At 41.8% G+C, this 20,805-nt stretch overlaps 2 protein-coding genes across 6 annotated transcripts in view; both read right to left on the bottom strand.

Annotated features, from left to right (window-relative positions):
- The window catches only part of NRP1 (neuropilin 1), a 151,001-nt gene that overhangs the window by 61,341 nt on the left and 68,855 nt on the right, over positions 1–20,805 (bottom strand). For all 5 annotated transcript variants that reach the window (XM_030550189.1, XM_030550191.1, XM_030550192.1 and 2 more), the window contains exons 5-6: positions 16,787–17,014; positions 6,288–6,443 (exon numbers count right to left, since the gene is read on the bottom strand). In XM_030550189.1, the coding sequence (XP_030406049.1) occupies positions 6,288–6,443; positions 16,787–17,014 (384 nt within the window). The remainder of the gene's footprint in view (positions 1–6,287; positions 6,444–16,786; positions 17,015–20,805) is intronic.
- LOC115645490 (trihelix transcription factor GTL1-like) lies at positions 2,592–4,395 on the bottom strand. The gene is made up of 2 exons (XM_030550197.1): positions 3,865–4,395; positions 2,592–2,786 (listed from the first exon to the last, which is right to left on the bottom strand). The coding sequence occupies exons 1-2, from the start codon at positions 4,292–4,294 to the stop codon at positions 2,650–2,652; spliced, it is 567 nt and encodes a 188-aa protein (XP_030406057.1). The 5' UTR covers positions 4,295–4,395; the 3' UTR covers positions 2,592–2,649.

The raw sequence follows: 20,805 nt of genomic DNA, 5'->3' as shown, positions 1-20,805 counted from the left end.
GCACTAAGCCCACAAAAGATTAACCCAACCCTGACCACAGTACTTTGTGCGAGCCCCTGGAATCTCAGCTAAAAGCAGTAATGACCACTTGGGGTAAAGGAGCGGTTGCCTTAGCTTGGAGCCAGTAACAGACTGAGCGAACAAAGATACACCCTATTAGCATGGATTAAACAAGATATCTGTTTCTGTGGTTACTGAAACCTATTTTTACTGTTTCACTGTGAATAAATGTGCATATATATTATATATATATATAAACATACATACATACACACACACACACTTAGACCTGGTCAATGCTAGGCAGTTAGGTTGGTTTAACTACATTGCTCAGGGATATGAGAAGTCCACATCCCTGAGCAATGCAGTTAAATTAACCCCCAGAGTCAACAGGTATGTCTACACTACGGGATTACTCTGAATTTACAGAATTCGATGTTTGGCAACCAATTGTATAAAGTTGAGTGCATGCAGCCACACTAAGCATATTCATTCTGCGGTGTGTGTCCATGTACTGAGGCTAGCGTCGACTTCCAGAGCGTTGCACTGTGGGTAGCTATCTCATAGTTCCTGCAGTCTCCCCCAGCCCATTGGAATTCTGGGTTGAGATCCCAGTGCCTGATGGGGCAAAAAACATTGTCGCGGGTGGTTCTGGGTACAGCCTCACCCCTCCCTCGGTGAAAGCAACGGCAGACAACCATTTCACACCTTTTTTCCTGGGTGAACTGTGCAGACGCCATACCACGGCAAGCATGGAGCCTGCTCAGCTCAAGACAGCAATCATGAACACTGTAAACACCTCGCACATTATCGTGCAGTCTATGCTGAACCAGACCTGAAAAACCAGGCTAGGAGGAGGCGGCTACAGCAGCACGGCAACGAGAGTGACGAGGACATAGACACAGAATTCTCTCAAACTGCGGGCCCTGGCGTGTTGGAGATCATGCTGTTAATGGGGCAGGTTCGAGCTGTGGAATGCTGATTCTCAGCCCAGGAAACAAGCACAGACTGGTGGAATTGCATAGTGTTGCAGGTCTGGGATGATCCCAGTGGCTGCGAAACTTTCACATGCATAAGGGCACTTTCATGGAACTTTGTGACTTGCTTTCACCTGCCCTGAAGTGCCAGAATACCAAGATGAGAGCAGCCCTCACAGTTGAGAAGCGAGTGGCGATAGCCCTGTGGAAGCTTGCAACATCAGACAGCTACCGGTCAGTTGGGAATCAATTTGGAGTGGGCAAATCTACTGTGGGGGCTGCTGTGATGCAAGTAGCCAAAGCAATCACTGAGCTGCTGCTACCAAAGGTAGTGAGTCTGGGAAATGTGCAGGTCATAGTAGATGGCTTTGCTGCAATGGGATTTTCTAACTGTGATGGGGCAATAGATGGAACCCATATCTCTGTCTTGGCACTGGAGCACCAGGGCAGCCAGTACATAAACCGCAAGGGGTACTTTTGAATGGTGCTGCAAGCACTGGTGAATCACAAGGGACGTTTCACCAACATTAACATGGGATGGCCAGGAAGGATTCATGAGGCTCGCATCTTCAGGAACACTAATCTGTTTAAACAGCTGCAGCAAGGGATTTACTTCCCAGACAAGAAAATAACCGTTGGGGATGTTCAAATGCCTATAGTTATCCTTGGAGACTCAGCCTAGCCCTTAATGCCATGGCTCATGAAGCCATACACAGGCAACCTGGACAATAGTCAGGAGCTGTTCAACTACAGGCTGAGCAAGTGCAGAATGGTGGTAGAATGTGCATTTGGACATTTAAAGGGTCGCTGGCGCACGTTACTGACTCGCTCAGACCTCAGCCAAACCAATATTCCCATTGTTATTGCTGCTTGCTGTGTGCTCCACAGTCTCTGTGACAGTAAGGGAGAGATGGTTATGGCAGGGTGGGAGGTTAAGGCAAATCACCTGGCCACTGATTATGCGCAGCCAGACACCAGGGCGATTAGAAGAGCACACCAGGAAGCGCTGTGCATCAGAGAAGCTTTGAAAACCAGTTTCATGACTGGCCAGGCTACAGTGTGAAAGTTCTGTTTGTTTCTCCTTGATGAAAACCTGCCCTCTTGATTGACTCATTCTCTGTAAGCAACCTACCCTCCCCCTTTGATCATAGCTTGCTTTCAAAGGAAATAAAGTCACTATCATTTAAAAATCATGTATTCTTTATTAATTGATTATAAAAAGAGGGAGAGAACTGACAAGGTAGCCCGGGTGGGGTTTAGGAGGAGGATAGGAGGGAAGGAAAAGGCCACTAAAAAAGTTCAAAATAATGACAGCCTTTTGCTTAGGCTGTGCACTGGTGTGGAGTGGGAGGGTGCACAGAGCCTCCCCCACCGCATTCTTACACATCTGAGTGAGGTGGCCTTGGAACTTGGGAGGGGGGCAGTTATAGAGGGGCTGCAGCGGCTCTCTGTGATCCTGCTGCTGTTCCTGAAGCTCCACCAGACACCGGGCCATGTCCGTTTTCTCACGCAGCAGCCCCAGTTTTGCATCCTGCCTCCTCTGATCTTCCTGTCGTCACTTCTCATCTTGAGCATCTCTCCTCTCCTCACGTTGGTCCCTCATGTCCTCATGTTGGTCCCTCCTGTCCTCACGTTCACTGGCATCTTTCCTGTACTTTCATACCGTGTCCTTTCACTCATTCAGATGAGCACTTTCATTGCGGGTGGATTCCATGATTTCAGAAAACATTTCGTCTTGCGTCTGGTTTTTTCGCTGCCTTATCTGAGATAGCCTTCGGGACGGAGGAGGGAGGCTTGAAAAATTTGCAGCTGCGGGAGGGAGGGAAAAAAGGGAGAGAACTATTTTAAAAGATACATTTTACAGAACAATGCTTATACTCTTTCACGGTGAACAACACTATTCACATTACATAGCACATGTGATTTGTGTACAAGGTCGCATTTTGCATCTTAATATTGAGTGCCTGCGGCTTTGGTGTTAGAGATCACAGACACAGGTCCGGGCAACAGAATTCAGCTTGCATGTGGCCATGGTAAGTCATTGTCTTTTGGCTTCTGCAACCTTCATAAAAGCAACGCTCTCCTTTCCCACATACCAAGCAAAGCCCATTGAGTGCTGCAGTTTTCCTGTTAACCTGCAGCAGTAGAAACCAAACTAACCCACCCACCATCCAATTCTCTGGGATTGCTTTATCCCTCCCCCCAGTGCATGGCTGATATCAGGGGAGATCCCTGCAGAAACCAAACTAACCCCGCCCCCTCCAATTCTCGGGGATGATCACTTTACCCCTCTCCACAACGTGTGGCTGGTATCAGGGAAGATCCCAGCTAGCCAAACACGAAAAGCTCAGCGCCAATGCCCCCCTCATCTCCCCCCACCCCTCCGGCTTGGCTAACTGCAGGGAAGGATTTCTTTTCAGGCACAGACAAACATCCCAGTAGGAATGGCCACCTCTGTCCCCTTAATTAAATTCCTGTATTTCAACCAGGTTACCATGAACGATATCACTCTCCTGAGGATAACACAGTGAGATAAAGAACGGATGTTGCTTGAATGCCAGCAATCACTGGGACCATACGCTGCCAGGCTTTGTCAGATTACTTTGTCAGATTACTTGCTACTAGCATGGCGTGGTCAAGTGTCCTACCATGGAGGACAGAATAAGGCTGTGCTGCCCTGAAACCTTCTGCAAAGGCTTTTAGAGTACCTCCAGGAGAGCTTCATGGAGATGTCCCTGGAGGATTTCCACTCCATCCCCAGATATGTTAACAGACTTTTCCAGTAGCTGTACTGGCCGAGAATGCATCTCAAGTCCTCAGGGCAAATTAATCATTAAAAAAACGCTTGCTTTTAAACCACGTTTTATATTTACAAAGGTACACTCACCAGAGATCCCTTCCATGGCTTCATGATCTGGGATATTGCCTTGGAAGGGTTGGGAGAGTACTTCATTCAAGCTGAGAAAAAGATCCTGACTGTTGGGGAGAACGGAGTGCTGCGTGCTCTCCGCAAGCTTGTCCTCATCCTCCTTCTCCTCATCTTCCCTGTCCACAGAATCCTCAGGCATGGCTGAGACTACTCCCTCCTTGGAATCCACGGTCAGAGGTGGGGTAGTGGTGGTGGCCCCCTCTAGAATTGCATGCAGCTCAGCGTAGAAGAGGCATGTTTGTGGCTCTGACCCGGCCCTTCCATTTGTTTCTTTGGTTTTCTGGTAGGCTTGTCTGAGCTCCTTAACTTTCACGCGGCACTGTAGTGAGTCCCTATTGTGGCCTCTCTCCATCATGCCCTTGGAAATTTTTTTCAAACGTTTTGACATTTCGTCTTTTGAAACATAGTTCTGCTAGCACGGAATCCTCTCCCCACATAGCGATCAGATCCAGTATCTCCCGTATGGTTCATGCTGGTGCTCTTTTTCAATTCTCGGACTGCATGGTTACCTGTGCTGATGAGCTCTGCATGGTCACCTGTGCACTCCACGCTGGGCAAACAGGAAAAGAAATTCAAAAGTTCTCGGGGCTTTTCCTGTCTACCTGGCCAGTGCATCCAAGTTCAGATTGCTGTCCGGAGCGGTCACAATGGTGCACTGTGGGATAGCTCCCAGAGGCCAATATCATCAAATTGCGGCCACACTAACCCTAATTTGAAATGGCAATGTCGATTTCGGCGCTACTCCCCTCATCGGGGAGGAATACAGAAATTGATATTAAAAGCCCTTTATGTCAAAGTAAATGGCTTCGTTGTGTGGACAGGTGCAGGGTTAATTCAATTTAACGCTGCTAAATTTGACATAAACTCGTAATGTAGACCAGGCCAACAATTCCCATCGACCTAACTACTGCCTCTCGTAGAGTGGAGTACTTACGTTGACAGGAGAAGACCGCCTGTCGGTGTAGCTGATGTCTTCACTGAAGCGCTCAGGTAGTGTAGCTGTGCTGCTACAGCATTTTAAGTGTAGACAAGCCCTAACATTTTGACTGCACTGTATTTTAAGGGTAAAATTAACCCATGATAGTAGAAGGTTCCAACACAATGGTTGTATAGACAGAAGGAAGGTGGCTGTGGAGCAGGGGCACAGGGATATGCTACATCCCCTGCACCTGAGTAAGAGGCCAATGAATCTAAGGGCAGGACTTCACTACCCACTGGATTGGCGTGTAGAGATGGATCTATTGGGGATTGATTTATCGTGTCTCGTCTAGATGCGGATAAATCGATCCCCGAACACGCTCCCCGTCGACTCCGGAACTCCAGCTCACCAGAGGCAGAAGCGGAGTCGATGGGGGAGCGGCAGCGGTCAACTCACCGCCATCCTCATGGCCAGGTAAGTTGACCTAAGATAAGCCAACTTCAACTACGCTATTCACGTAGCTGAAGTTGCATATCTTAGGTCGACCCTCCCACACACACCAGTGTAGACAATGGCTAAAACAAAATGCACCAAGTAGCCAGAATATCCCACATTCAGTGTGTACAGGGATAGAAGCCACAGCTCCAGGCTAAGGGGTGGAGTAGGGTGCTTTATATCCTCTCTGCAGGTTGGCTTCTGGTCCATTTACTTAGATTTCACATTAAGAAGGGAGAGAATTTCACCCTATGCAAGGTAACTCTTGATTCTTCTTTGAGGGAGTGTTACATTCATTCTAGGTGAATGTTTGGACCTCATTAGCTTAGACAAAGAGGATACAGTTTGATTTAAAAAGGCCTGAAACCTAAGAGGTACTTTTGTTTTAAGTTCAAACCAAACAAGGAACCCTACAATGCTGTGGTGTAATGGGAGGCCTCCATTAAACATTTCAGGCTATGTTGTGAGGGTCAGAATTGAAGACATTTGCGATTGACATTTGGGAGAGAAATCTGTGACAGATTTCAGAATAATGCCAAAGATTTCTTAGGATATGGTTTGAGGAAGGCTATGTATGGTAAATCAGTCTTTTTCATCTAGGAACTTGATCATCAAAGCCCACTCCATCTTGTAACAAAAGAAGAATGAGTTTTTGAAGGTTGCAAGCCTTGTTCATATTTCACTGTTTCAGTGCAACGCTTCCACAGCTCATCGGCCCCAGGTTTACTCTGCCAGCTTAGTTATTTATAACAATTCTTCTACCTTCCCACCTTTATTAAAAAATAAAACCACGAGCAAGTGTCTTCTCCTCACATTGATATTCAGAGGTGACCTGCTCAAAAACAAAACAAAAAATCCCAACACCTTGATTATTTAAGGCGTCTTTAATGTTTCATAGGCCATCCAGTGTGCAAGAAGACATACCAGAATATTTACCAAAGACCCTGCAGGATAGATAAACACTGACCTTCTGAGACACCATTCTGTAAGATGCTGTAGTTTGCAGAGAATCCCTCTTTTGCTATTGCACTGTCAGTATAAAAAACCATTGAAAGGATTCCAGTTGAAGAGCGCACTCGGCCTGGTGTGTTCTGTCCACAATAACGACCTATGTGGGGGCCAACTGAAAAGAAACAAAGCATAATAGTTCACTGCCTTTCTCCTACAACAGTAAGTGTCAATACAATAGCCCACCAAAGAGATCCCTCAGCAGGAAATTGGGAGTCCCTACAACAGTTTAAAATTACTGTCTCCTCAATAGCTTAGTAATGAACGGTAAATTGCTCATCCTGCCATAATAATCTAACTCAGACAATGTTCCAGATAACAAATAAAGCTAAATATAGGGCTAGATTTTCAAAAGGTACAGTTTTTAAAGTTGTCCATCATGGGCAATGATGGTACAAAATTACATGCACAAAGAAGCAGAAGTATTTTCTGACATGTGATTAAAGCACCTATTGATACTAAGGGGCTCTGAGCGGCCTAGTCTGCACACCCAGCCTACAAGGTGCTGAACAATGTGAATTTCTCCTAAAGTAAAAGGGACTGAGTCTACCCAGCACCTTGCAGAATCAGGCACATACTGCCCCAGTTTTGCAGGTAACTTGTCATTAGTTTTTCGGCAAATTTAGAAAAATGTTTTTTTCTCTTGCAATTACATAATGATCAATGAGAGACCCTTGTTCCCTCCTATGAGCTTTTAACAGCTTCCAGCAGCTCTTTTCTCCCCTTCACTCAGACACTGGCAAGGAAAAAAAAAATAAAATGAAGTATGAACATTTCCCCCACTTCTTTTGCTTTTGAATTCCTTAGAGATATTCATTACAGTTTGAAAGTTAAAAAACAAATCCTGATATTTTTTTGCTTGGCTTGTGCAGTGTGATGATTTCCCCCTTTGACTAACCTGGCTACTGCACAACCAATATATAAGGCCTTCCTGTGCTTATGCATCCCTCTTGGATAGAGCCATAAACTGCTGAACAGTGATAAATCTCTGCTAACAAACATTGAATGTAGTACTAGATTCTATGCAAAAACTTTGCTATAATACTGACAGGCCACAAAACCCACACCTTCAGCCTTCCAGAGCTAAATGACCACACTGCCACATCATCATCGTTGGAAGTCTGGTTAGTTTTCAGTTTAAAACTTAAAATGTTTACGAAGCTTAATTATTAAATATGCAAGGAAAAACATCAGCTAACATAATTTCTCTAGAAATTTACTCGGTTTTGCCAGCAAATAAAACAGTTTCCACTTGGAATAACCTCCACTGCTAGCCACACTTCTCTACTACGCCAGTACTGCCAGAAGGAAGCAGCTTAGATGATGTAGCCCCTTCTGCCAATGTAGGTTTTTTTCCCCTCCATCTTCTGGCCACAGTCTCTTATAGAATCAGCTTCCAGTTGCCTTGGCAATGCCATCACATTTAAAATAATAGTCACCAGCCAACTCAGACCCTTTTTTCACCATGGCTGCTCTGGACGTATGGATGTAATGGACCCTGCTGCAGAGGACATAAATTGGATTCTTTCCTGCCCTGGAAACCATGAAACCACTTATGATCTTATTATTTGAAATGAGAAAGCTGTTCTTCTGGAGCACTAGCAGTACTACTCGTTAAAAAAAAAATTCGTCAGTCTGAATACAGCTTGACCCTTCATTGTCTTTTTTTCCTAGGATGGGAAAACAGCTGTGACCCTGCTCCTTCCCACTATGGCCTTTGATCATTGTAGCCACTGACTTTGCTGAAGACTACAAGAGAACAGGAGAGATGTGGCCTCCATGTTATGGCACTTAGAGTCCCCCTCCCCCATTTCCTGCAGGGAAGGACCCTTTGAAATGGCAAACAGAAGAGAACTTTGTTTAAAGCAGACTCATACTTTAAGATTCACCATGACTCACTGGCTTATAATTTTTAAAACATACTTGGTAATTCTGCATTTCATTCTTCTGAATATTGCCTCTAGATATCACAGCGCTATTCTGTTTGCTAGCTGCGTAGATTCAGGAGCCAAAAGCTTTGCAAAACATGATACAAAGAGGTATTGAATTTTCTCACACAACATGTAAGCCTTAACTTACTGAACTAATGCAATATTGATCCTAGCAGAACTAGATTAAACAGAGCTTCTTATTCTTCTATATAAATACCTACCATACTTTGAGGGCTTTTTTCCCATTTAAGTCTTGCAGACTTCTGAATGAGAATAAATTACTTAATAATGTATAAAGAGTCACCACACCAAATAATGTACTGTGGAGAAAACAGCTTGAGCAATAATCCAAAGAGACAATATCATTGCTTATTTAGATGGAATGTGTCTCTCTTTCTTGTAGTGTCCTGCTAATCCTTCCCATTCAGGAGAGAGTGAGCAAATTCTCACTTATGATGTATGTGGCAAAGGAATACATACATTTCAACACAGAGAATGCTTTCCCAAAATCCAGACAGAAGAATACATCTGAATTCTGGACTGCTGGTGCTAGAACCATAGACTGCTGGAGACCAGGCCTAGAAATCTGTTGGTAGCCTTCAGCAATAAGGATTTGTGTAATTCTGTTAGCACCCCACATGAGGATCTCATCCAAATGTGTGTCACTTGGGATATGTCTATATTTTGAGCTGGTGGTGTTATTCCCAGCTCAAAGACACATACTCAGATCAGGCTAGGGCACTAAAAATAGAGTAGCTATGCCAGCATGAGCATTGGAAGGGGCTAGCTGCCCCAAGTATGTACCCGTCCCAGACCAGAGGCATGTACTCAGGGTGGCTAGTCCCTCCTGTCACACTGCCATAGCTACAATCTAATTTTTAGAGCCCTAGCTCAATCACAGCTAGTGTGAATATGTCTTCTCAAGCTGGGAATCACATCCCCAGTCTGAAGTGTAAATACACCCTTGGAATTGATGTAGGCTCATCAGAGGCCATCTGACATTGCCAACAGAGCAGAGGCATCTGTGCGAGCCTTCCCTGGATTTATCCACTTGGTTGCCGGTGCTCGATCTGTCCCTGAGATTCCTGCCTCCTTTCTCAGCTAGTCTGCATGGGACTGGTGTGATCATAGTGGAAAGGAATTCATTATATTTAGGCTAAAGGGTTGAAGGGGCAGAACCATCCTAAAATGCAGACACTAGTTCTGCCCGTTCCAGTTTAAAGCTAGATGTTCTGAGTATGTACATGTCAGGGGTTCAGCATTCACAGTGCATGCCTAATGGTTTAACACTCTCACTAGAAAGTCTATTCCTAGTTGTGCTTCCTTTTTCCCTCTGTAAAAATGAAACTACAGAAAAGATGTTGAGCTGAACTATTTTCCCTTGAGGCCATCAGATTCATCTCAATGTTGTAAACTTCATGGTTGCCTTTCACATTGGCCTAAGGGGCCAAATTCATATTGTGTTTAAATCCACTGGAAAAAAGTGCCAGTGCTATCCATCTTAAAATACTAATTTAAAGTGTAAATTAATTAGCCATCTTAATGAACATTAAAATCTGCTTTTTAAAGTATACTGTATGCCATATAAAGTAAGGCTGTTGATTAATCACAGTTAATTCACATGATTAACTCAAAAAACTAATTGTGATTACAAAAATTAATTGCAGTTAATTAAATATTTTGGATGTTTTTCTACATTTTCGAATATATTGATTTCAATTACAACACAGAATACAAAGTGAACAGTGCACACTTTATATTATTTTTATTACAAATATTTGCACTGTAAAAATGATAAAAGAAATCGTATTTTTCAATTCACCTCAGACAAGTACTGTAGTGCAATCTCTTCATTGTGAAAATGCATCTTACAAATACAGATTTTTGTATTACAGATTTTTTGTTACATAACTGCACTCAAAAACAAAATAATTTAAAACTTGAGAGCTACAAGTCAACTCAGTTCTACTTCTTGTTCAGCCCTTAGCTAAGACAAACAAGTTTGTTTACATTTACAGGAGATAATGCTGCCTGTTTCTTATTTACAATGTCACCTGAAACTGAGAACAGGCATTCGCATGGCACTTTTATAGCCAGCATTGCAAGGTACTTACAGGGCACATATGCTAAACATTTGTATGCCCCTTCATGCTTTGGCCACCATTCCAGAGCACATGCTTCCATGTTGGGTATGCTTGGTAAAAAAAGTATTAATTAAATTTGTGACTGAACTCCTTGGGGGAGAATTGTATGTCTCCTGGTCTGTTTTACCTGCATTCTACCATATATTTCATGTTATAGCATTCTCAGATGATAACCCAGCACATGCTGTTCATTTTAAGAACACTTTCACTGCAAATCTGACAAAATGCAAAGAAGGTACCAATGTGAGATTTCTAAAGATAGTGACAGCACTCAACCCAAGATTTAAGAATCTAAAGTGTTGTCCAAAATCTGAGCGGGAGGAGGTGTGGAGCATGCTTTCAGATGTTTTAAAAAAGCAACACTCTGATGTGGAAACTACAGAACCTGAACCACCAACACAGAAAATCTGCTGGTGGCATCTGACTCAGATGATGAAAATGAATGTGCATCAGTCCGCACTGCTTTCGGTTGTTATTGAGCAGAATCTGTCATCAGCATGGACGCATGTCCTCTGGAATGGTGGTTGAAGCATGATAGGACATATGAATCTTTAGCACATCTGGCACAAAAATATCTTCCAACACCAGCTACAACAGTGCCATGTGAATGCCTGTTCTCACTTTCAGGTGACAGTGTAAACAAGAAGCGAGCAGCATTATCTACTGCAAATGTAAACAAACTTGTTTGTCTGAGTGATTGGCTGAACAAGAAGTAGGACCGAGTGCACTTGTAGGATCTAAAGTTTTATGTTGTTTTATTTTTGAATGAGGTTATTTTTATACATAATTCTACATTTGTAAGTTCAGCTGTCATGATAGAAATTGCACTACAGTACTTGTATGGGCTGAATTGAAAAATACTATTTCTTTTATTTTTTACAGTGCAAATATTTGTAATAAAAATAAATATAAAATGAGCACTGTACACTTTGTAGTCTGTGTTGTAATTGACATCAATATATTTGAAAATGTAGAAAACATCCACAAATATTCAAATAAATGATATTCTATTATTGTTTAACAGCATGATTAATTGCACAATTAATCGCGATTAATTTTTTAATCACTTGACAACCTAATATAAAGTATTTCACAGGATAGTAGGGTTTTCATTGTCTAAACATTTACATATAATTTAGTGTTTAGGGTGCTTAATGGAATTTGAAAAATGAACACCTATCCTAGCACGTCCAGTAGTCAAGTATGAGCTGTTACATACTATTCCTTAAAAGGTTATCACCAGTATAGAGAGTAACCACAATAACAACAAACAACAACAACAACAAAAAGGCAGCTAGATTAATGGCATCCTTCATTTGCACTGATGTGAACAACGACAGCAAGTGTTTTTAGTTCTATAATTTAGGGCACGCACTTGTAGTATTGACCGGAGCTGTAATGCTTAGCCTGTGGTTCTCAAAACATATGTAAACTTCTTTAAATTGCTTCTGAGCCTCTGGAAGACAATCCCTAAAGCTTCAAAAAAATCAGCATGATGAATATGTGCAATTCATCACCTCAGCTCTTCATGGTTTGGAGGGAACTGTTTTTCTTAGAAATCATCAATGGATTGCTCTTAGCCAGGGCTGGGCTTAGGTACATTTGTGCCCTAGGCAAAGACACCAACACACAATCACATAATGACTTATTGCTTTTTTGCTCCCCTGCTCACACCAACCCACTCAGTGCCCTGTGTCACTTCCTCCTTAAAAAAGATGGCCCCGTGTCTGCTCAGTCATTTGCAAGGGTTGACTTTAGTTTCCAGATATTTTCCAGAATAGTTTGTACCAGTTGCTGCTGTGTTAAAGAGAGGAGCACCTGAAATCAAAAGATGCCCACCACACTCCGTTCTGCAGAAACAGTGCTATCCTGCAGAGTGCTGAGCAATCTGGCCTTATTCCCGGCAAAGCACTGACACTCATGCTTAAATGTAAACATAGAAGCTTCCCCAGTGAAATTCCTTTGAAGTCAGTGAAATCACTCACATGCTTAAAGATAAGCACATGCTTAATTGCTTTACAGGATCAAGGTCAACTTTCTCTTTTGAAACAATATTTCATTTCAATTCTTTACGATGGCATACTTTTCTATACTATACTGTACTACACTGATATTGTAGTGAAGCACTGGAATTTTATCCAAATATTTTGATTGACCCAAAACAAATTTTCATTTGAAATGTCATTTGATGGGAAATTTCAAATTGTTCTCTTTCAACCTGGAAAAAAAAATCCTAGAATTTCCTTAAAAATGGAAAATCCAGTTCTCACCCTGCTCTAGTGCCATAAACTGTCCCAGTTCTATTCTAATGTCCTCTTATGCATGATGTCCTAGGCAGCTGCCTACTTAAACCTGTAACTATGGCTGCAGTTACAAATATTTCCCATAAATATTTCCAACAAAACTGCCCAATAAAATTCCATTAAAATGTTTCTTAACTCACTTCAAACCCTTTTGTATCATATGCAAAACAAACCATACATACAGTGCTGAAGGGCTGGGGTTAGGTGCATATAATTGTAATTACTGTGTTTTCCCAAACTTCTTTTTCAGATACTGTAATGCCTATTTTAAAATACCACATAAATCGATCCTTGTGTGTTTGTTCTCATCTGTCTGCAGAGTCTTGTCATTTACCCAGATGTTTGGAGGCAGAGACTGCTTTGTTATCACACAATTGTAACACACAGCCTGGAGCAATGGGATCTTACTGCAGTTTCTAAAATGTACTGCAATACAAATAAATCATAAATTATAATTTTAATGACAAAAATAGCTTCAGCCTTTATACATATTTTCTGATAGAAAGGAGGATAAATTCTGCTGGCTGCAGAGTCATCCGTCTATGAATGATGTTTCAAATAAGTTCCTAGAACTATCACAGCCCTCAACAGAATTTATGTGAGGAGATGTTTCAGTGTGGTCTACAAGATAGGGTCAGCTAAATTATTTATAAATAGATAAACATATTTATCAGATGACAGAAACCAGCTTCTTGAGAAGCGAGTCAAACATAGTTTTGTACCATGGGTAAATTAGAAGGCTGATAACATTTGTTGTTAATTGTTCTTCAATTTGGCTCAATCATTTTCTTCAACCAGAAAATTACCACTTTGAAAACCCCTTGACACTAATAATAATGTGTTTTCTTTCTGAAAATATTCCACATAAGTTGGATGATTGGATCTTCTTTTTGTATGTCAGTTTAAATTAAAGTTCTAAAGGAATTTAGACTGAAAAGATTTGGGCTATATGCAAATAAGCCTATTATTAAATGTTCCAGACATTGTTATAATATTGTTACAACTCTGTTTTCCCAACTGAGGAATTAAATATTGAATACTCTGTCAGCCACTCTTTTGACTCTTCCCTTGATTCTTACTGGAAAGTGCTTAAGAGAACCATGATAAACCTATTAAACTCAAAACAAGAGGAAATACACAAACACACATTAAAAAACAGATACATTTGCTGTACCGGGAACAAAAGCTTTTATGAAAAAAGCAGTTTCCCAAATGTGTAAACCCAGTTGTGGTGAAAAATAGATCTGTCTGGAGAAACACACATCCTTAAACTTGTTACTAAAGTAGGTTTGAAATGTTAAATGTTTCCACTAAAAGAAAATGTTATTACTGTACAGTATTAATGGTTTGTAAACACCTACTTGCTACTGTTCATAAACTCAGAGAAAACATCCTTCAGAGCAGGGTATCACACCAACAGAAAAGGGCAATAGCTTTTATTAGTGCACTATACACTGAGACAAGGTCCATGCTGGTGTATTTGGCTTTAAGTTACAAAATACAGAGGCAAAAAGACAACTGAAAGATCCTCCTCTTTAGATGCTTATGGCACACACAAAAAGCCTGTAAAAGGCATCAAGAACAGTTGGTTGCACATTACTGCTTGTATGATTCCTAAGGACTGCCAAATTCTGATGTGTGCACCCTAAGGGGAAGTACTCAACCTAAGGGAAACCTGACGTTAAACTCCAGTAAATGCAAGGCAGCAGCAGCAGCAAACGGCAGGGTATCATACAATACTCATGTACCCTCTGAATTAGTACTCAAAGTTTGGGTGCACAATACATCTCCCCTGTCTAAATTCTTTTAGCATAAAAGTCCCAGTTCTGCCTTTGGTGAAATTAATGGGAGTTGCATAGACTCATAGACTCTAGGACTGGAAGGGACCTCGAGAGGTCATTGAGTCCAGTCCCCTGCCCTCATGGCAGGACCAAATACTGTCTAGACCATCCCTAACAGACATTTATCTAACCTACTCTTAAATATCTCCAGAGATGGAGATTCCACAACTTCCCTAGGCAATCTATTCCAGTGTTTAACTACCCTGACAGTTAGGAACTTTTTCCTAATGTCCAACCTAAATCTCCCTTGCTGCAGTTTAAGCCCATTGCTTCTTGTTCTATCATTGGAGGCTAAGGTGAACAAGTTTTCTCCCTCCTCCTGATGACATCCCTTTTAGATACCTGAAAACTGCTATCATGTCCCCTCTCAGTCTTCTCTTTTCCAAACTAAACAAACCCAATTCCTTCAGCCTTCCTTCATAGGTCATGTTCTCAAGACCTTTAATCATTCTCGTTGCTCTTCTCTGGACCCTCTCCAATTTCTCCACATCTTTCTTGAAATGCGGTGCCCAGAACTGGACACAATACTCCAGTTGAGGCCTAACCAGCGCAGAGTAAAGCGGAAGAATGACTTCTCGTGTCTTGTTTACAACACACCTGTTAATGCATCCCAGAATCACGTTTGCTTTTTTTGCAACAGTATCACACTGTTGACTCATATTAAGCTTGTGGTCTACTATGACCCCTAGATCTCTTTCTGCCATACTCCTTCCTAGACAGTCTCATCCCATTCTGTATGTGTGAAACTGATTGTTCCTTCCTAAGTGGAGCACTTTGCATTTATCTTTATTGAACTTCATCCTGTTTACCTCAGACCATTTCTCCAATTTGTCCAGATCATTTTGAATTTTGACCCTGTCCTCCAAAGCAGTTGCAATCCCTCCCAGTTTAGTATGGTCCGCAAACTTAATAAGCGTACTTTCTATGCCAACATCTAAATCGTTGATGAAGATATTGAACAGAGCCGGTCCCAAAACAGACCCCTGCGGAACCCCACGTGTTATACCTTTCCAGCAGGATTGGGAGCCATTAACAACTACTCTCTGAGTACGGTTATCCAGCCAGTTATGCACCCACTTTATAGTAGCCCCATCTAAATTGTACTTTCCTAGTTTATCTATAAGAATATCATGCGAGACTGTATCAAATGCCTTACTAAAGTCTAGGTATATCACATCCACCGCCTCTCCCTTATCCACAAGGCTCGTTATCCTATCAAAGAATGTTATCAGATTAGTTTGACACGATTTGTTCTTTACAAATCCATGCTGGCTATTCCCTATCACCTTACCACCTTCCAAGTGTTTGCAGATGATTTCTTTAATTACTTGCTCCATTATCTTCCCTGGCACAGAAGTTAAACTAACTGGTCTGTAGTTTCCTGGGTTGTTTTTATTTCACTTTTTATAGAGGGGCACTATATTTGCCCCCTTCCAGTCTTCTGGAATCTCCCCCGTCTCCCATGATTTCCCAAAGATAATAGCTAGAGGCTCAGATACCTCCTCTATTAACTCCTTGAGTATTCTAGGATGCATTTCATCAGGCTTGGAGACTTGCAGGCATCTAACTTTTCTAAGTGATTTTTTACTTGCTCTTTTTTTATTTTATCTTCTAAACCTACCCTCTTCCCGTAAGCATTCATTATATTAGACATTCCTTCAGACTTCTCAGTGAAGACCGAAACAAAGAAGTCATTAAGCATCTCTGCCATTTCCAAGTCTCCCGTTACTGTTTCCCCCTCCTCACTGAGCAGTGGGCCTACCCTGTCCTTGGTCTTCCTCTTGCTTCTAATGTATTAATAAAAAGTCTTCTTGTTTCCCTTTATTCCCATAGCTAGTTTGAGCTCATTTTGTGCCTTTGCCTTTCTAATCTTGCCTCTGCATTCCTGTGTTATTTGCCTATATTCGTCCTTTGTAATCTGACCTAGTTTCCATTTTTTATATGATGTCTTTTATTTTGTAGGTCATATACATATTTTGTATTTGAGGGCAGAATATGACCCTAAACCAATTCTTTGACATTAAGGACAGTTTGTAAAACACCATGCACACTCTTTTGTGCTAGTTATGTGCTGTATTGTGTGCAATTAAAGTGTATTTCCCCACCCTGCTAATTCAACTCATTTTGTTTAAATCAAACGAAGACCTCTGTAATACAATATTTGAAAATATGACAATATGCCTTCTGGAACTCACTGTGGAGTAATGATTCTGTATACTGCTGCTCATTTTATTCTTACCCTCAGGGAATCCATCCCAGATTTCCAATCGGTCATACCGACAGAACATTCCTCTCGGAGGATTTGAATCAGGTTCTAGGTCAAAGCTTTCAAATTCCAGTATAATCTCTGACATCTTTGGTGCAAAGACAATGTATGTGCATTCAAGACTATTGGGATATTTTTCAGGGAATCCTGGAGATTTTATCACTCCACTTGGTGAAGTAAAGTTTCTGGAACATTCAGGTCCTGTGTGACAAGAAAAATATTTAACTTAGCACTATCTCACAAAGCAAGCTGGTTAACTAGAAAACAAATTAGGTCATTTTGTCTTTCTAACAGCAAAGTGGCTTTTCAATGAAACACCTCATTTTAATCACTGAATTAATCATCCAGCCAGCTTGTTCCTCTTATTGATAGTCAGGTATTAAAATGTAATTCACATTTATTGTGTGATCTTCAATCTGTGTAGAGCAATATGAAAACTTGTGCCAGCTCTAGGAAAAAAAAATTATGACAAATACAAAGTCAAGTGGGAACAATGAAAGAGTAAGCTGCAGAAATCTCAACAGAGCCCCAGAGAAATAATTATAGCCCCTTCAAGCTTAAATCTTTAAATCTTAAGGCTGACAGCGTTTTATTGGTGAAATAGAATGTTTTACAAAAGCGGGTGAGTGAATTCAGTAGAGGGAGTAGTGGTTTCAGATTCCTAGAGCAGTGACTCAGGAACTCTGCCAGATGTGACCTATGCCTCTTTGACAAACTAAATGTGAAAGGTAATTCGTACATGTACCAAGGGTGAGTGACTCATTCTGAGTGGTGTTGACACAGGTGCACCAGTAAAGTGTTGCTGTTAGTGAAGGCATGATAAACTGTGTGATTATGGGCAGTGTTGCTAGAAGTCACCTAATATCAATGTTGACACATTAACCTTCCCCAAAGTACCAGTCTTGGCTTCATTTGGTGTTCCAAAAATTGTTGTTGGTACAATGGGATGAATATAAAAGGCCAGATCACCGCATCTGCCTTCATAAATGGAGGGGACAAAATCCTTATCTGGTCTCTTGCTGGCTGGTCTTAGTTCTCCATTCCTCATATCCCACAGAAACCCTTCCTCAGGATTCCAGCTCTGCAGGTGTGTTGAGAATGGGGTTCAGGCACTGCCTACACAACTTTCTCACCATATTAATGTACTGTTGATATCCCTGAATGAGTTGGCAATCGAGACCAAATATGGGACATCTGGATCTTAGTGCATGAGCCTCAACTGTTGATATTAAAACAGCCAGTTCTCTTTTAGCTCATCAATCTCCAAGTGGCCTAGCCATCACTAGAGGGAGACAGAGCACAACATCGAGTGAGCATGGTTTACATGAACATAGGCACTTCTCTGCCTCTGCTTTTAATGGAGATTGGGATAGGGGAAGGTGGGGACAGCAGCTTTCTCAGGAGTCTGGTACCAGAAGCCAGATGGAGCTGTTGTGCCATGAAGCCAGGTAAGGACTACAGGCAACAGACAGCCAACACAAATGCATGTGGATGGCCCTGGTCGCACATCACAGAAGTCACCTAATATCAATATCAAAGGAGTGTGCAGATTTTGGGTGCTGAACCCCCAGTTTCATCCACATGAGGATGCCCTACTGCCTGGGAGAATGTCGTCAGCAAAGGGAACCCTGGAGAATTTCTAATCCTTAACCTAAGTTGTTTACTGTAAACAATCTGGCTTGTTGCATACATGTGTATATGAATACCCATCACATCATAAGAAATGGAGCTTTTGAAAATGATACAAAATATACTACTTCACATTGATTTGGCAACCCTCTGAGTAAACTCAACATTTAGGAGATAGGTAGATCTGGAAGGTTAGCTCAGCTATTTCAGTCCTTAATCAGACACAAACATTAGATGTAAATTTCAGGTCCTGAACACCTGGTCTTTAAAAGGGGTCATGACACATTTTGGAAGAATTATTATATTAAAGCCCCAGTGGCATGGCCAATTCCAGTCTGGGAAAATTACATTTTATCTATAATTAAAATTCCCCCTCCAGTTTCAGTGGGATAGAGCGTTCATCTTCACTCCCTGTCATACACTGTTCTGTAGTGCTACTGTTGCTGTTAAATAGTTGCTACTCTTCAGCTCACAGGTGATGCATTACACTGCAGTATTTTCTGTGTATGCTTTTGTTCTGTAAAGTGCTTTATGATCCCCCGAGAATCTAAATGAAAGGTGCTATATCAAATGTAAGTCATTGTCATTATTGTTGTATTAAAAATAAGGAGTGTAGGATTCAGGAGTGTTAGGCACGCCCTTACCCTCACACCTGGTGTCTCAGCAGTACCCTGACTCATTTTGAGCATGTTCAAACTAACATGTTACAAGAGGCACAAAGTTCATTCAAATGAGAACCCTCACCAATATGCCCTCCATAGATCCTGATCCTCTATTTAACCTGTGCAGGGACTACAGGAGTTAAAGCAGTTTTGAGGCTGTAGTGGACTCCATGAAGTGACACACTGGGGGAATACAGGAGAGAGGGTGCAGGGGGAAGGGATGAGGAGTTTTGTCAGAGGCATCCAACGAATAGCCAGTTCTGAGTTGGGGAGGTTGTGCATGTGATTGTGATTGAGTGTGTGTGTGTGTGTGTGTGAAAGAGAGGGAGACAGAGAGAGCGAGTGAGAGAGAATACCAGAGGTCTCTGCTACCCACTTGCATGTCATTTGCCCAGCCCTGGGAAGGGGATGTCTTTTAGCTTGATGATCCCCTGTCCTTCCTAGCTGACAGCTTCATTTCAGAGCTCTCAGCTGGTTTCTTAGGGCTTGTCTACACTTAACATGCTACAGCAGCACAACTGTAGCTGTTGCACTTCAGTGGATACACACTACCTAGTGTTGTGTACATGGAAAATTAGGTTGGCTTAACTATCCTCCTCAGGGGTGTAGATTTTCACACCCCTGACTGACGTACTTAAACCAACCTAATTTTCTAGTACAGGCCAACCCTTAGTTTGAGATCCTGGCTATCAGGCAACACCTCCTTCCCCAACATCACTCCCCTGCTCATTCTCCTGTCATATATAAAATCTCAGACTCCACCTCCAAGCATGGGGTGTGTGTCTGGATCATCTCTGTGGCTGCTGCTGCTGAGGGTGAGTCTCTCAGCTTAGGATTTGAGTAGCAGGTCCCTGATCACGGAGCAAACACAATACCACATTCAAAATTAGCCCTAACTGTGTTATAGAGGTGGGGTAACATAACTTTAATGAGTTGGGGGATGCCCTCAGAGGCGCACAGCAAAGTATTGTTCATGGCTGTCCCTATGTGTATTGCAGTAAAGTTTGGCACCACATATGCCATATATGCCATATGCTATATTGGTTGGGGTCTGGATCTTTTATCTGACATTTCTTTTAATGTCTGTGGAGCTGAGAAGAATGTCTTATGGCAGGTCTTATGACTCATAAGATCAAGTTGGTCATGTTGGTAGATATCTCTATAATAGAATATACTGATTGGCTTTATTTGGCATTTTATTTATTTACTTACTTACTCAATATGTAAATTATGCATTTAATATATACATTCATTTAACATTATCTGAGAGATACTAAATGTGCAAAATACGTTAGAAGCAAGAGGAAGACTAAGGACAGGGTAGGCCCACTGCTCAGTGAGGAGGGGGAAACAGTAACGGGAGACTTGGAAATGGCAGAGATGCTTAATGACTTCTTTGTTTCGGTCTTCACTGAGAAGTCTGAAGGAATGTCTAGTATAGTGAATGCTTACGGGAAGAGGGTAGGTTTAGAAGAGAAAATAAGAAAAGAGCAAGTAAAAAATCACTTAGAAAAGTTAGATGCCTGCAAGTCTCCAGGGCTTGATGAAATGCATCCTAGAATACTCAAGGAGTTAATAGAAGAGGTATCTGAGCCTCTAGCTATTATCTTTGGGAAATCATGGGAGACGGGGGAGATTCCAGAAGACTGGAAGGGGGCAAATATAGTGCCCATCTATAAAAAGGGAAATAAAAACAACCCA

Source organism: Gopherus evgoodei, chromosome 2 (assembly GCF_007399415.2).
Source record: "Gopherus evgoodei ecotype Sinaloan lineage chromosome 2, rGopEvg1_v1.p, whole genome shotgun sequence".
In the NCBI taxonomy this organism is placed as follows: Eukaryota; Metazoa; Chordata; order Testudines; family Testudinidae; genus Gopherus; species Gopherus evgoodei.
This window is presented reverse-complemented; position numbering and strand designations above follow the sequence as displayed.